The 17,388-nt window shown below is 44.2% G+C and overlaps 1 protein-coding gene across 1 annotated transcript in view; it reads right to left on the bottom strand.

Moving 5' to 3' along the window:
• LOC129329361 (zinc finger protein 208-like) overlaps nt 1-17,388 on the bottom strand; it is a 192,776-nt gene that overhangs the window by 22,257 nt on the left and 153,131 nt on the right. The window contains exon 8 of the mRNA XM_054978899.1: nt 7,778-8,967. Within this exon, the coding sequence (XP_054834874.1) occupies nt 7,778-8,967 (1,190 nt within the window). The remainder of the gene's footprint in view (nt 1-7,777; nt 8,968-17,388) is intronic.

Here is a 17,388-nt window from a genome sequence, read left to right on the forward strand (position 1 = left end):
TGTGCTGGCCAATTCTCCGCATTTGCAGTGACAGTGGGAGAGCACACCTGAGGAATGCATGGCCTGATTGATTCTCATGGCGCATTTTGTGACCATTTGATACTGATTGTACAAAATCACCATCGGTTTGTGAGTGGCATGGCATTATGATATATTATGGCAATTGCATTGCAACTGGGCTTGGGAATGTAAGGATTCATTTTAAATATTGAAGACGTACTGCAGTTCCAGGCTGCGTGGCAGCGATGCTCCGGGCAAGTGGGGGGAAAGGCACCCAGAGCATCGCTGAATCTCTCCCCCCCCCCACTTGCCTGGCCCCTGGCCGAAGTTGTGCAGCCCAGAGCTGCATAGCCCAGCATCACTCTGTGGGGGCTGGGCGAGTGCGGGGAGGGAGATGGTGACATTCCAGGCAAGAGGGGGGAAAGCCAGAGCAACGCTGGGCTATGCAGCTCTGGGCCGTGTGGCTTCAAGTGGGGGCTGGGCGAGGGGTGGGTGGGGAGATGCAATGATGCTCCAGGCACCCTGTCTGCTGACCTCTTTGCCCCCCCCCCCCCCGCTCAAAGCCGCACTAGCAGCGGCCAGGCGCCCTGTCTGCTGTGCGGGAAAGTGAGGCAGGAGAGGGGCCCTGAAACTCCCACACACACCTAGTGGAGGGGAAGGGGGGCGCCCAGCAAGAGCCCCACACCTGCATTTCCCTCCCTGCCACTCTGTAAACAATACACTTAAAGATGCAAGGATGCTTACACTTCTTACACTTCCCATCAAACCCTGAGGTAAGCAGACACTGGCAAATTTGGGGACACCAACCTGGTAGCTGATATGTTACATCACCAAACTAGGCAAACGATGTGCGGTGTAGCAAGTGGAAAGTGGAAGATGTTGGAAGAAAGAAATCTTGAGATCGCATCATTATCATCATCAGTGTATCTAATTCTGAACTCAGAAACTTAAGTTCGAAAGTTGTGAATGGACAAGATAAATTATTTTTATAAAACCTGAAAAATACTCCAGGTTTGCAGAAAAATCTGAAATACATAAGGAGGAAAAGGGGCACACCTGATATCAAATGGGAGTGGGTAAAAGTCGGATCCAGATTATTTCAAATGGATCCTCATGCATTCATATGATTTTTATACTGAAAGAAAACAAAAAGACCGTCATATTATAGATCATGTCCTAGTCTACAGACAACACCAAAACAATCACGCACCCACCGCTCCATGGTGCCGCCACAACACAAAAACATCATGTGAAAGCACAGATCCTCATGGATCCTCTGGATTTTTACTTGGGGAGGGTCACCCAAAATACACTCCCATCTCATATCCATAGCCACAATGTGAACCACAATTACACATCCACCACTTTGTGGTGCTACCATGGCACAAAAACATTCAAAAGCACTCTGGATTTTTACATGGGTCCACCAAAAACTCACCATGCAATCCCATATCATGTCCATAGCCAGAGATCGCACTGAAATCACATACCCATTACTTTATGCCACTACCATGGCACAGAAACATAGTTTCAAGCCATGGATCCTCATAGTACCTTGAGATTTTGACTTGGGGTCACTCAACACTCACTGTACAATCCCATGTCATGCCAATAACCAGACTTTTCAGCAAAAAAACTATGCATCCACCGCTTTGTGGTGCTGCCATGTCACAAAAACTTGGCTCAAAAGCATGGATCCTCATGATTCTTTGGATGTTTACATGGGCCACCAAATACTCACCTTGCAATCTCATATCATGTCCATAGCCACAGGTTGCATTGCACCCAAAAAATCATGTATCCACTGGTTTGGGCACCGCGATGGTGCAAAACATAATTAAAAAGCACAGATCATCACAGATCCTCTGTATTTTTACATGGGGTCACCCAAAACTCACCATGCAATTCCAAACCATGTCCAAAGTCTCAGACTGAACCACAAAAACCATGTATCCATTGCTTCTTGGGGCTGCCACAGTGCAAAAGTATGGATCCAAGGTATGGATCTTTAGATCTTTTACACAAGCTCACCCAAAACTCACCATCCAATCAGATATTATTTCCAATGCCACTGATTCAACCACAAAAATTTCGTACCTATTCCTTCTTGGTATGCCATGGGGTAAAAATGTGGCTGCAAAGCATGCATTCTCATGAAGCACCAAGTTTTTTTCGTATTGGTTCCCTGAAAACTCACCATCAAATCACGTATGACATCCATAACCACATATCGCAACACAGATCCACCATTGTGTCACCTCCGTAGCCCTAAAACATGGATCCTCACGATCCTCAGGATTTTTATACATGAACCACCCCAAATTCATAATGATATGTCAAGGTCACATCCATGGCCACAGAATGAACCATAAAAACACACAGATCCAAGTCTCTGTGGCACTGCTATTGTCCAAAAGCTGCATTAAATATCCTCATGGACCATTATGAGTATTAAATGGACGCCAACAAAATCATTGTAAACTCGCACATCTCATTGAAGTCCATGGCGTGATCCTTCAGGACAACCGGGGTAGCATTTCATGGTTCCACACAGTGTGATAACTACATTAAAATTCATGGATCACGCAGCTTGGCCCAGGCATGGCTGTGGCTATCAGGCAACTTAGCTCTGACGTACTACTCTGACAAATTATCTAATTCACACCCAATTTGGGGGGGTCAACATCACTCAGCCCCATGAGCATTTTCCTCATTATCTTGAACAGCTGCAGAATTCCCACTGGATCTATGTAAAATAAACTCTGAGAATTAACTGTTGTGGCACAATAAATTTATGGACCTGGGGTCAGATCCTTTGCCAACAGAATAAACAGAAAAATTCTTTGTGTTAAAGTATAAATCTTTATTAGACAAGAATTTGATAAATACATACAGGTACTAACTAATCTTACCAGTACGTGAAAACAGCATACGATAAAAATCAGGTCTCCTAACATTTCTCAAACGTAGCTAAATACATGCAGTTAAGGCAAATTAGGTTTTAAGCTGATTGGCAGAATGCTATGTAAAGTTTAGAGGCCCTGCACAGGCATGGATCTCCTTTGCCCGGAAGTCACTGGCAGAAAGCATGATTAGCCCCTTCCATGACCCTTTTTTATAAAGATGGTGGAAGTTAGGAACAGAAACAAACCTTTCTAACTTTAACACGTGATTGTCCCCTAAATAAAATGATTAGTCCAGCCCCTTCCATGACCTTTTTTTATAAAGATGGTGGCAGTTAGGAACAGAAACAAGCCACGTGATTGTCCCCTAAATAAAATGATTAGTCCACAAAGTGATTACAAATATAAACGACAGTTGTGCGGAGATCATCTTTGATACCTCTCATTAAATTCTCAAAGCAAAGTTATAATTGTAAAGCTAAAAATGGCACTTGTTCACAATTGAAACAGCAATAAATTTGCTATTTCTTCACCGACACTAACGAACTGCCTGGGTTACAGACAGTCCTGACCAACTGTGGAATCTGTGAGAATACATAGATTAACATGCATACATATTATTAAAATTATGAAAATGCAACACCATTACACAATTTTTGCTACTTTATTTAATTTATAATATGCCTTTCCCTCTGAGACTCAAGATGGATTACACAGTCCAGGTCAGTACAATCAATGGCTGAAACACTCAGTAAACAATACAATAGCGTAACGATTGCAGAAATGGGAAAACAAGTGTAAATCCAAATCTAGAGCTGAAACAAAACAAGCAATTTGACATATTAAAATAACTCGGAAACTACTCAGTAGGAACATACTTACAACAAGACTGTATGCAGTAGTACAGTCTACAGTCTCTGTCCCTTTGCTAAAGCATTTCTCTGAACCATTTCCTTACAGCACAACCCCATTAGCTCTAAGAAAGCCCTATTGAGTAATTCTGTTTTGTATCGTTTGTGGAAAACCAGTGGGAGCTTTCCTGACTTCCTCAGGTATACCATTACAAGGTAGGGGCCACCACAAAGAATGGGTATGTGCAGCTGTTGATTTTCCCCATTTGCAGGATGGTGCCTGCAGAAGGCCCTGTTCAGATAAGCAAATCTGCCACATGGGAACACAGGGAAAGAGGCGATCCTGTTGATATAAGAGGCCAACGCTATAAAGGGCTTTGTATGCGACAGCCAAAACTTTGAATTGAGACTGGTAACTGAAGGGAAACCAATGGAGTGACTGCAGAATGGGAGTAATATGTATGCTTCACCTAACTCCTGATAGTAATCTAGCTGCAGCATTCTGCACCAACTGGGGAAAGCTACATAGAGGGCATTACAGTAGTCAAGCCTGGATGTTACCATGGTGTAGATCCAGGTGGCCAGATTGCCTGTGCCAAGGTAGGGAACCATCACCTGGGCTAGATTGAATTGGAAGGCTTTTTTTTTTGCAGCTGCATTAACTTGCTTCTCTAGAAGCAGGGTTAGATCCATTATAAGCATCAGGCTTTTAATGGAGTCAGCCAGAGTCAACTGAACCCCGTCAAAGCATAAGGTCCTTTAAGTTCTCTGCCTAGAAGATTAGACTGTATTGAAATTATTCAGACAGGTACTTGGGAAAGGGTTAGGGACTGCAGACTATACTTGCCTGACTATTGCTGTAACCTACTGCTTTGTTCATGGAATGTTCCAGCTGTAATTCATATTGACTTACATGACATAATCTACCTTGAGTCTCACTGAGAAAGGCCAGCTATAAATAACATAAACAAATTAATGCAACCCGATATCTATTTCTGCCTCCAAATACTTCAAAAGCTGCCATGATCTACTGAACCAACGGCTGCAGATAGGTCCAGGAAGAGCAACAAAAAAGCATGACTTTGGTCTACCTTCAGAGGGAGATCATCAACTAAAACCACCAGAGCTGTCTCTGTCCCAAAGCCCAGCCTGACTGCAAAGAATCTAAAGCACAAGTTTTCCAAGGAGATGTGGAGTTGGTCTCCTCCTGCCCGCTCAATCACTTTGTCCAGAAAGGGCAGATCAGCTACTGGTCCATAGCTGGCCATATCATATTTGCCTAGGGGCGTATCTAGGGGTTCTGTTGTTGTTGTATGGATCGTTTTTTCCCGTTGAGAGGCTGCCAGGGGGAGGAATGGAGAGAAAGCTTAAAGCTGGTTTGGTGTTGTGCCTAGAATTTCAGACTGGAATAGGGGAGACCAAAGTTCAAATCCCTACATTACCATAGAAGCTGGCTGGGTGACCTTCGGCCCGTCACTCTCAGCCTCACACGGTACCTCACAAGTTTGTTGTTGAGGATACAATGGAGAGGAAAACAGTGTAAGCTGCTTTGCATCCCTGTTGGGGAGAAAGATGAGGTATAAATGAAGCAAATAAAGAATAAAGCTGAGTGGGGGGGGGACTAAATAGGAGGCTGGTTGGTGAGTGAGAAGGAAGCAGGAAAGAGGATGGATGAGAGGGCTGCCAGGAGAGGGGAAAGAAGAAATAGTGTGGGGAATGGGATAAAGGAAGAAACAGATCATTGGACGTATCCTGAAGGCTCCTTTTATTTGAAGTAGAGGAGGACCCTCAGACTCATTCTGGTACTCTCCTTCCCACGATCCCTGTGGGCAGGAAGTAGGTTGATCTTTTCTGTCTCCAGTGGTGAGGGAATGGGAGACAAGGGGGACAAGATCATGCCCTGTGCAACCCTGAAAGATAATCTCCACACTGAAGGAACCCTTTGAGTCTGTCCCATAAGAAAGTAGGTTGCTTTTTTCCCATCTCCAGTGGGGATGGAGGGCCCACCACCATCAGCTGGGAGACTTCCGCAGCACAGTCCACTGACTGTTAGGTCAGGAGGATACCCAAACGTCTCAGAGTGTCCTCCTCTCTTCAAGTACAATGAGGTCCCCCACCATGAGTCCTTTTAGGTTCATCACCTATAGAATCCCAAAGTTTGGTTGCCCAAACTAACAGAGAAGCCTGTTGTCCCTGGAAAAGAAGACATTTTTACTCTTTTGTCAATCTGACAAAACCTTTGGTCTTTTTCACTAGCTTTTTGATTCATTTCTTAAAGAGCCTTAAGTGGGTCACTGACTGGATAAAATGTGTTCCCCACCTAAATTTTCATTATGTAACATATATTTACTACTTGTTTACTTCTTAATTTGATTCCTTACCTATTTACCCAGCCCCACAAATTGCTTATAGTTATTCCCATTTTGGGTACCTAGGTATCTTCTAATTATATGAAAGCCCCATCTTGGCAGTATGCAAAACGTACACTATTCAGGCATGATAAAAACACAGCTTTGTATATTTCTTTGTATTCAAGATGCTCCTTTTTGGTTGGCCCAGTTCCTTGAGACTGTTACACTGATGCCTCCTCAGACTTGCTGGTTTTTCTGGAGTTGTTGATTTCAGCTCACATCTAGGCCTTTTCTGGCTTCTTTGTCCTGGGCAGCACTGAATTCTGAGATGGCCAAAAATCTGTAACTATGTAGGAGTAGCGGGTTACATCTGTTCCCAGTTCTAAAGCTTGCTGTATGTATGGGATGCTGTTTGTTGCAGTCTGACCACAAGTAACATTAGTTTAGCCAGTGATTTGTGGTGGGAAATTTTCTGATGCTATATTTTTCCATGGAAAATTTTTTTGGCCCACAGTCTAGATGGTCTAAACATGGGATATGAAGCAGGGACAAAAAACTCAGTGCATGTACATGGTCCAGGCTTACACATGGTGAATTTCATTTCTTTTCCTAATATTACTTAAACTTGCTCGCTCTATTTAAATTATTTATTTACATTTGAATTTGGAAGTTGTAGAAAACTTTTTCTGGAATATTTTGCAACTCAATTTTTCCTGGAAATGCCACATCACTGATTGTAGTACACTGGACTTCATTTGAGCTCTTTCGGTGCCCTTTGCCCTTTGAGATGGCTGCTGGAATATCTCTACATGTTATACTTCACTGAGTCTCAGGCAGCTGGGGAGCCTCCATCTGGTCAAATCTCAGGGCCTCTGGCAGCATCCAGAACACCTGTCTTGATCTTAAGAAGAAGTCTACAGCTTTTATGCTGGGAAATTATTGCTCAATGACTTGAATTGGAAGTAGGAAGCAAATGGCCTCTTGCTTCTTCACCCTTCTTACTCAATTCTATAGACGGAGGAATTTTTACAGGAATATGAACTTATTTCCTTTACTAGGTAAAGGTAGTCCCCTGTGCAAGCACCAAGTCATTACTAACCCATGGGGGGACGTCACATCACGTTTTCTTGGCAGAATTCCATTGCCTTCCCCAGTCATCTACATTTTACCCCCAGGAAACTGGATACTCATTTTACTGACCCTGGAAGAATGGAAGGCTGAGTCAACCTTGAGCCAGCTACCTGAACCTGACTTCCTCCGGGATCGAACTCAGGTTGTGAGCAGAGCTTGGTCTGCAGTACTGCAGCTTACTACTCTGCACCACGGGGCTCGTTCATTTCCTTTACTAATACCTTGGTTTTCTCCCCAATGGAGACCCAAAGAGGCTTAAATCATTCTTCTATCCTCCACTAAGAATTGGTGGTTGGTTAAACCCCAGAAACAGGTTTCTTTAAAAACGCTCACACTAGACATACTTAGATTGCTGTGGTGCCTCACCATCTCCTTCAATGAGGCAAATCCTACTCTAATATCCATATCAAGCACTCTTGTTAAGTCTCGCCAGTAAATTATTTGATAGGAAATTAAACTACAGTTGGTCCTGTTCAGGGCATTTCTATGGGTATACTTTGACACATAGTGAGGTTTACATTCTTACTGAAGCTCTTTCCATGTTTCTCCCCAGTGTGAATTCTTTGGTGAAAAGTAAGGTTTGTTTTCCGACTGAAGTCCTTTCCACAACTGGAGCATTTATACGGCTTCTCCCCCGTGTGGATTCTTTGATGAGAAACAAGACTTGAGCTCTGACTGAAGCTCTTTCCACATTCTGAACATTTATATGGCTTCTCCCCAGTGTGAATTCTTTGATGAAAAGTAAGGTACTCTTTCCGACCAAAGCTCTTTCCACAACTAGAGCATTTATATGGTTTCTCTCCTGTGTGGATTCTTCGATGGGAATCAAGGTTTGAGCTCTGATTGAAGCTCTTCCCACACTCAGAGCATTTATATGGTTTCTCACCTGTGTGGATTCTTTGATGGGAAGCCAAAATTGACCCGAGTTTGAAGCTCTTCCCACATTCTGAGCATTTATAAGGTTTCTCCCCTGTGTGGATTCTTTGATGGGAAATAAGGCTACCACTCATTCTAAAACTCTTTTCACACACAGAGCATTTATATGGTTTCTCCCCTGTGTGGATTCTTTGATGAGAAGCAAGGGTTGAGCTCTGACTAAAGCACATTCCACATTCTGAACACTTATATGGTTTCTCTCCTGTGTGGATTCTTTGATGGGAAGTAAGACTTCCATTCTTATTGAACCTCTTTCCACATTCTGAGCATTTATATGGTTTCTCTCCTGTGTGGATACTTTGATGTGAAGCAAGATTCGAGCTCTGACTGAAGCTCTTTCCACACTCAGGACATTTATATGGCTTCTCCCCTGTGTGGATTCTTTGATGGGAAGCAAGGCTTGAGCCCTGACTGAAGCGCATACCACATTCCAAGCATTTATATGGTTTCTCTCCTGTATGAAGTCTCTGATGAGAAATAAGGCTTCCATGCTTACTAAAGCTCTTTCCACATTCTGAGCATTTATGTAGTTTTTCTTCTGTATGGATACTTTGATGGGAAGCAAGGTTGGAGCTCTGGCTGAAGCTCATTCCACACTCTGAGCATTTATATGGCTTCTCCCCTGTGTGGATTCTTTGATGGGAAGCAAGGTTTGAGCTTTGACTGAATCTCTTTCCACACTCTAAACAACTATATGGTTTCTCTCCTGTGTGGATTCTTTGATGGGAGGCAAGATTTGTTCTATAATTAAAGTCCATTCCACATTCTGAACATTTAAAAGGTTTCTTGCCTGTAGGGATTATTTCACACCCAAGAAGGTGTGAACTCCAACTGTATCTCTTTCTACTCTCTGAATATTTCTCCTCATACTGTGATCTCTGATGTGGGTGAAGGGTTAATTTGTTAGTAAAGACTTCTGCACGTAGAGGGAACATCCTCCTTTTCTTGTAACCATCTTGTTGGATTGGAATTTCATTGACCTCAGCTCCATCTGACAAAACATATTTCTTCTCCTGCTCCTGTTCTCCTTCATTTTTCCTTCTGTGCTGTTGTTCTTTCTCATACTTGCTCTCATCATCTGGAAAAATAAAGACAGAAATCCAATGAGGGAGAAATGGAGCCACAAATTATGGAACATTCCCAATTCATCACTTATCCTAAACAGTCATTTTTGGGAAGACTCATGCCAGCACTTTCCAGAGCAACTTGTAGATTGAGACGACAGTATTGGGTGAAAGCAAATGTATTTACATTGTCAATGGGGCTGAGCACTGCACAGAGTCCTGCTTGAGGCATCTTCCAAATGAAAACCACAATTCAAACATAAGCTGTTCAACTCCTATGTAACAGAGACTTCATTTTCTTTCTTTAAAGAGCCATATTAGATCCCATGATGAGCCACATTCAGCACTGCAGTCATTGGTTGCAGACCCCTGGTAAGGTTCTCCCCTTCTGACATTTAGCTACAGCAGGAAGTGGCCCACAGTGAAACATAGTGAATTATTTTAAGCTTGCTCCTCACGTACCTCTTGAATTCCGCCAAAAAACGATCTGAGACATTTTGTTTTAAAATCTGATTGGTAAGAATGAATTTTGTTCTTTGATACCTGCAAAGGCTCTATTTCTGATTAACAATGCTTTGAAAGCTCCCCACTTGGAGGATGGCATCCCTATTCCCTTCCTCCGGTTTCGAGGGAGTGGGTCTGGGAGACAGAACACACTCAAATGCGCACACACCCCCGTCTGTAATTCAGCCATAGAAAAGGGAAGGACACAGCCTGAGTGGCTGCATGCTCCTCTGTACAACAGGGAGGGGGGGTGGGCATGAAGCAAGTCCTCCCACCTATATGCAAATTCTCCTCTGCCTCTTCGGCAAGGACAGTGAGAAGGAAGGTGAGATGGGGAACAATTCCTTTACATTAGGAAGTGCAAGCACAGAGGTGGCTGAAGTCTCTAATTGCTGTCGGTTTTTCTTCCAGTTCCTTGATGAGAACTTCCAACTCCCCAGCAACAAACAAGCCACCAGTATGTGCTCGTTTCCATATGCTTCCTCAAGGTTGTTTATATTATGAAAGTATCTTATGGAACTATTAATACAATTAATGTTATTAACATAACACTATATATTCATAATCCATATTTAAAAATCCCTTATAACCACCTGTATTATTAAGCCTTTGAATACCTTGAATAATTTGCTCTCCATAGGAATAATTCCTCAAAGAATAAAGGCAACTGTGTGTTTCCTTCTGCACTGGACGGTCACTAGCTGATTTTTACAAGTATGGCTGTTCTAATGGAAAACGTCTATGTTGTGTTTAAAGTGATAGTCACCTAATATTGCCATTTTTACAGAGTGTCATTTACAATCGTGTTAGCATCATACCTATATTTTCCATAACATTACAAGTAGATAGCCCTAATATTGTTATTTTATTTATGGTGAAAAGTTAACACTCAGATTAAGCCCATTTGGCATACTTGTTCCTAATTTATGGATCCTATAGGTTTCCTGTTTCAGAAGAAAATTCTGAATATTAATCCCTATTCAGGGCTTTTTTTCTGGGGAAAGAGGTGGTGGAACTCAGTGGATTGCCCTCGGAGAAAATGGTCACATGGCCGGTGGCCCCGCCCCCTGATCTCCAGACTGAGGGGAGTTGAGATTGCCCTCAGAGACAGAGACATTACAAATATTTTGAAATACACATAACTAGTGCTGCCAGCATCCCATTGGGGCCTGAAGATCTCTCAGAATTACAACTCATTCCCAGACTACACAGATCAATTCCTCAGGAGAAAATGGCTGCTTTGGAGGGTGGATGCTACAGCATAATACCCTAGGTGATCCCTCCCCAAGACTGCCCTCCCCAGTCTCCACCCCCAAATCTCCAGAAATTGCCTAACCCAGAGTGGCAGCCCTAATCCCTGACAGTCACCTGCTGATCTTGCTCTTTGCTCAGCATTCTGCAGAAATGGATCTTCTTCTTCTTCTTCTTCTTCTTCTTGCCAGGAGGGAAGTTCAGCAGTGGCAACCACAGCTCCTGCTTTGGAAGGTGGGGGGGAATCATTACAAGGATTCCAAACCAGCCTGAAGGGCCTCATAAAGGGACAAAATCTTTTTTTTAATAGAAAAAATTAATATTGTTCTTGCAAACAATTTTGCTTGAGGATGTTTACGAGATAAAACAATGCAAACATTCTCTGTAAACATCAAGCTAAAAACTCATTAGTATAAAAATACTCACAGGATTAGTTACCAAAAACATAAGACAGCTGTACATACGCAAAGCACATATAATATACCATCCAACATAGGTGCTTAAAACCTACTTAAAACGCCTGGGGAAATTTTTAAAAGCCTTTTTATGCCAAACTTCAAAATTCCATCCTGCCCCATGGAAGAAGGGGGTGATTTCAACCCCCGTGGCCCTATGTTCTTTTGGAAAAAAATTAATTCTGGGGAGGAGTAATATGGGGAAGTGCCAAGGAGTCCAAAGGAAGGATTTGAAAGCCCCACAGGGCTACATGAAATCTGAAAAATCCACCCATTTCCTAACATCCACCGTTTCCAGACAACAGAGTGTCCCCCCTACACATTTGGGAACATAACCAGTGCTCTCTCTCCCTTCTTTGCTATAATTGATAAATAGATCTTCCTCTTCCTCCAGCCAGGAGATCAGGTCAGGTTTGCTTGCTGTTCCTGTATCTCAGAGTCATGGGCCTGTTGGGAATGTCACTGTGGAACCAAAGCCCACAAACAGAAGGGAAGCTTCAACCCGTTGGCCATCACTCCTCCCCTTCCTCCTCCAGAAATGAGCCAGGAGACCATTTTTGGCTTACACTGAAGCACATCTAATTCACATGCATTTTCTCCAACGCCAAGCTCTGCAGAATGTAGCAGACAGCATTGATTGGCTGGAGCCACTCGAGATCCCTCCTCCCTCTCATCCCAGAGCAGCTTTTCACAATGAGCCACAGATTCAGTGAATCCCTCATGACACTTCTGGCTCCCAAATGACTATGGCCATTTGCAAGGCCACAGCATCTCTGCACACAGCCATTTTCAGTTAGGAACCAGCAATGACTGGAAAAGTTGTGAAGCCGGGTTCACACCAATGGGTGAAGCTCCAAATTCTCCCTGAATATTTTGTCTGTCTTCATCCTCCCAGATCTAAGGAACAAATGAAGCTACCTTATCCCGAATGAGACCATTGGTCCATCAAGGCCAGTATTATCTACCCAGACTGGCAGTGTCCCTCCAGGGTCTCAGGCAGAGGTCTTTCACATCACCTCCTCCCTGGTCCTTTTAACCAGGGAGATGCTGGGGATTGAACCTGGGACCTTCTGCCTGACGAGCAGACGCTCTACCACTGAGCCACAGCCCCTCCTCAGATTCCAAAAAATGCCCTAAATCCTTGCAAAGACTTTGGTCGATTACAGAGAGGCATTTGCAGGCCTATCCAGGGCATGTCTCCATCCTGGGATACAGATGGTGCTTTGATGAAGGCAGAATGTAGGAATTCCAAGGGTAGAAAAAGCAGTATCAGTTCAGGACAAAGAGGCAGGCTTACCCAGAGAGGCCACCATCCTATAATTCTCCAGCATGACTTCTTTGTACATGGCCCTTTGGGCTGGATCCAGCAGAGCCCATTCAGCCTCGGAGAAATACACAGCCACCTCCTCAAAGGTCACCAACCTCTGCAGAAAAAGAAGATAAAAATAATCCCCCCTCACATGTGCTTACAACCTCAAAGGAAACAGGAAGATGCAGGAAGTGGGACCCAAAATTTCAAGCTCTGCTGGTCTCTGTCCAGTCCCATAAAGGCAAGCTATAAACAGGAAATGCAAGAGGGAGGGAGGGAGGGAGGGAGGGAGGGAGGAGGTCCCAGGCCTGATCCAGGAGTGGCTCCAAATGGCCTCTTCTGCTTCGCCCCTCCCAAAGTTCAGAGACTTTAGATGTTTGCTATCTAGGAGATTTTGTTGTGGTTTGCTTAGATTTTATTTCTGTCTTGTTTTATTTTGTTTTTGAGTTCCATATTTTAAAATCTGGACAAAAAATCAGAATAGAAATGGAAGAAAGAAAATATAAAGCTTTCCTTCACTCTGCCCCTGGAGCAGCCTGGGAAAACTGCTGCAAGCTGCTCTACGTGGGTCTTCCTCCTCCAGCTGCTCAGAAACGTCAGTGGATCCACAGGACTGCATTTCATCCTTCTTGCGCTGCAACTCTGGGGACTGGCCAAGAAGCCTGAAGGTCCCCCTCTGGGCTCACAGCAACCCCCCCCCCCCAATCATCGGCCATCCTTAAGCCTTAGTCACCTCATTACAATAGATTTATTTGCGCTTGGAGTATTTCAAAAGGTGCTTACTCATGCTGCACTCCTTGTTTGTTTTAAGCAGCTTTCCTGGTTTTCAGATATATTTTAATAGCTCTTTAGCAACCTACATATTGTTTTAAATGTTTTGTGCTACAACAGTGCAGTCCTAAAGAGAGTTATTCTAGTCTAAGCCTGTTAATTTCAATGGGTTTAGGCTGGAGTAACTCTACTTAGGACTGCACTGTAAGTTTAGTTGGCTACAGCAGAGGCCAGAGGAAGTCTAGCCTACCTGGACAAAGGCAGCAGCTGTCCAAGGTGGGGCGGGGTGATAATGCAATGGTTTTATGTAAGCAGAAATGTAATGCAGAGTGCAAGATTAAAACCACAGCAAGAGATAATACATATTAGTAGTACAGTCCACAACTCCATTCTCTCTACTGAAAGCATTCTCTTATAATGCAGCCCCATTCCTTTATAAAAATGCCCTCCTCCATCAGATAATAGGTGGCCAAATTGAAAGTAACTGAGTAGTGAATAGAACAGCACTGCAGCTGTCTCTTCATTCCAGAAGATCGGTGGATTTCACAGCCTGCCGAGGGGACAGCTGGAATGTTCTTCACACCAGAAGCAACATGGCAGAGTGAAATTCCTCCCAGCCCCACAGCAAAGAAGGAGCACCCCTCCAAAGTGCCCCCTGCATCTCTCCCAGAGGATTCTTCCGTTACCTGAGCAGGCTGCATAGTGGCTGTTTCCATCTACCCTAAAGAGGGCACAATCCAGAAAGTGACGCTGATGCTGCTCTACTGCCTGTGAAGAGATGGAAACAAAAGGGAAGAATCTTGATCCTTTGTACTGGGTTTTATCAGGACATCTTGCCTTCCTCTCAGTAAAAGATGGAAAATGTCCAGAGGTTTTGAAGCCATAAGGAAGCTATAAGGAAGCCATAAGTCTTCAAGGAGCCGCTGGACAAATAATTGTTGGGGATGCTGTAGGCTATTCCAGAATTGGGCAAGGGGTTGGCCCCTTCCAACTCTGATTCTAAGGTTAAAATGTCTTCTTTGCTATCAGAATTACTCATAAAGGACTTGCAAACTGTAGCACCCTATGCTATTGCAGCTCATGGATCTTAACTTTTGCTATCTGAGAAGCAGGGTAAAATAAAAGTTGAAGGCAGAAAACAAAACATGGAAGTAAACAAAAGCAAGTACAATTATTTGGACAGAAACACCCTCACACACTCACAATGGTAAGATTATCAGCGTATTTAGATATTAAGTCAAACTTTATTAAATTGAAAAATTGAACTCCTTAAAAATGCATTATTAAATACGTTAAATGTTAAAATTTTTGGCAACAATATGCCATAAATAGAAAATATTCTTGAGAAATGAGGTACATGTTTACAGTATATATAAGATTAATCATTATTTAATGCTGTAGACTATCTTACATACATTTTTCACTGGAAAAAATCCTGACATTTTCATGCTCTATATTTTGAGCATGAAAACCCTTGTCTTAAGAAGCATCAAGAGAAAATATTTCATGAGTTTTTTCCAGGTCTCCCCTCAATTTTTTTTCATCTGAAAAACTGAAAAAATTCCTAGTGGAAAACCCCAATTCCCAACCCCCTGAGTTTTCTCATCTCCCCCACCCCTCCAGCTCTTCTATCTCTACTCTCAACCTCCACATATCCAAGATGGAACTTCTCTTTGCTCCCCCCTCTCCTCTCCTCCTATCCTTCAACATCGCCCTACACTTTCAAAAGCAAGCTTTACCCTCCTTTGCGCCCTTTATTCAGTCTGTCCCTTCTTTCCAACACTGCAAAAATAAGCCCCGTTTCTTAATAATAGTAACTGTGCTTATAAACTGCTCTTCTAGACAGATTAGTGCCTCACCCAGAGCGGTGAACAAGTTAGTGTTATTATGATCCCCACAATGCAACTGGGGAGCTGGGGCTGAGAGGAGTGGCTTACCCAAGACCACCTACTGAGCAGATGACAGTGGTGGGATTTGAACCAGCAGAGTGCTGATTCACAGGTGAACCACTTAACCACTATGCTACAGCAGCTTGACAAATTCCCAGTTTTCCACATGCTCACTCCTTACCCCAGACCTCCTTGTTGTGATTCCCTCAGTCCCCACTTCTGTATTAGCCCTTTGTCACCAAAATTGTTCACCTCATCACAGAAGGCCTCTCTTTTGCTGGTTTGAAGCCCTCTTCTGAATCCAAGACCAGCTTTTGATACCTCCAAAGCCCTCCCTGGCCCCAATCCCTCCCCTCATCTTTCCATTCCCGTTGCCTGCAACATCCCTGTGCTCATCCTCCTCTGCCCTTTCTGCCCTGTTGCCCTTTATGCCCAGAATCCTCCCTCCAAAATCTGTGTGATGGCTCCCTCCTAACTCCTACCTAGCCTTTACTTAAAGCCCTCCTTTCCCACAAAGCCCTTGGCACCATCCCCTGCTATGTTAAAGCAACAAACACTTTCCTTATTCATTCAGGCCTTCCAGTCCAAACAAAATTGTGGCATCAGGCTGTGTGCGCTCTACGGGGCAAAGATTGTTGAGAAAAACTGAAAACCAACTAAAGGGAAAAGAATAAAAAAATAATGGGGAAAGTGGTTTGCTGAGCGTTTACAGCATCCTAGGGGAAGGCATTTAACTGTGGGGTTGACATCATCCTGTTTAAATCTGGACTTATTCCCACATCAGACAAAAGGCAGGGCAAAAAGATTCAAAACTATAACACCCCTTGTGGAGCCATTCTGATGGGTGTGTGTGTCCTGGTAATTACACATCAGTGACGACATCTTTGAGGAAACCTTTCCAGTTGTACTAAGAGCAGAACCACAAGTGACAAAAGGCACAGGTTGGACACTTGTCAGCTTCCCTCAAGTTTTGATGGGAAATGTAGGCAGCTTGGCGGAATGTTGGACAAGTGACAGTTGAAAAGTCCATTGGGCAGCAGTCAGAGAGCGAAGCTGCGAGACCAGGATGCCTACATTTCCCATCAAAACTTGAGGGAAGCTGACAAGTGTCCAATCTGTGCCTTTTGTCACTTGTGGTTCTGCTCTCAGCAATGCAAAGGCTCCGAGCCCTTTCTCTGGCATGTGACAAGTGAATACCAGGCCCAACAGCACCTCTGCCCCATGTTATGCCCCTCACCTTATTATAGTAAAGGTCTGGAGGCTGGGCATAAAGTATGTTGTGAACCAGCACTCCATGCTGTCTAATGTTAGTCCTAGAATTGATTATGTTTTGCTCCAGCACTTTTTCTACTCTGTCTTGAATCCTTGCTAATGCCATGTCTTTAGCCTTGCCCTCTTTCCTAAGACACGGGGCAGGTGCCAAATTGGGAAACGGTGCTCAGAAGAGCCACCAGTCTCCCCAGCCAGTGAAAGAATATCCCTCTCCCAGTCTGATTCCATCAGCAAGGAAAAGATCCGAACTCGCCTCCCACTTTCCCCCAACGATGCACCTTTAACTCTCTGCTCTCTTCCCCAAGGAAGTTCAGCAGACCAAGTTTGTTTTTCCAGGTGGGCAGAAGAGGAAGGGCCATTCGCTGCTGGCCTCCGAGGCCTGGAAGACCGAGACACCCAGACTCACAAACTCCCCTTCCTCGTTGAATGCCACCACAGGCGGGACAGGAGGACAAGGAGCGCAGCCCACCCCCGGCACCCTTTCCCCAACATGAAACTGCACCAATTTTGTCCCCGTGAGGGGAAGGCCTTTGAGTTCTCTGGGGCTGCAGGACCTCCTGGCTTCACAGAGGGAGGAGGAGGGAGACCCGCCCCCCCTTGCAGTGTAGAGGATGGGGCAGTTGAAGTAACCTTGAGGAGAGGAGCGAGGGGCCCCGCGTCCTCTGGATCGGCGGCGGCCTTCGGCTGCCATTTCCTCGGCC

Source organism: Eublepharis macularius, chromosome 4, assembly GCF_028583425.1.
Source record: "Eublepharis macularius isolate TG4126 chromosome 4, MPM_Emac_v1.0, whole genome shotgun sequence".
NCBI lineage: Eukaryota > Metazoa > Chordata > Lepidosauria > Squamata > Eublepharidae > Eublepharis > Eublepharis macularius.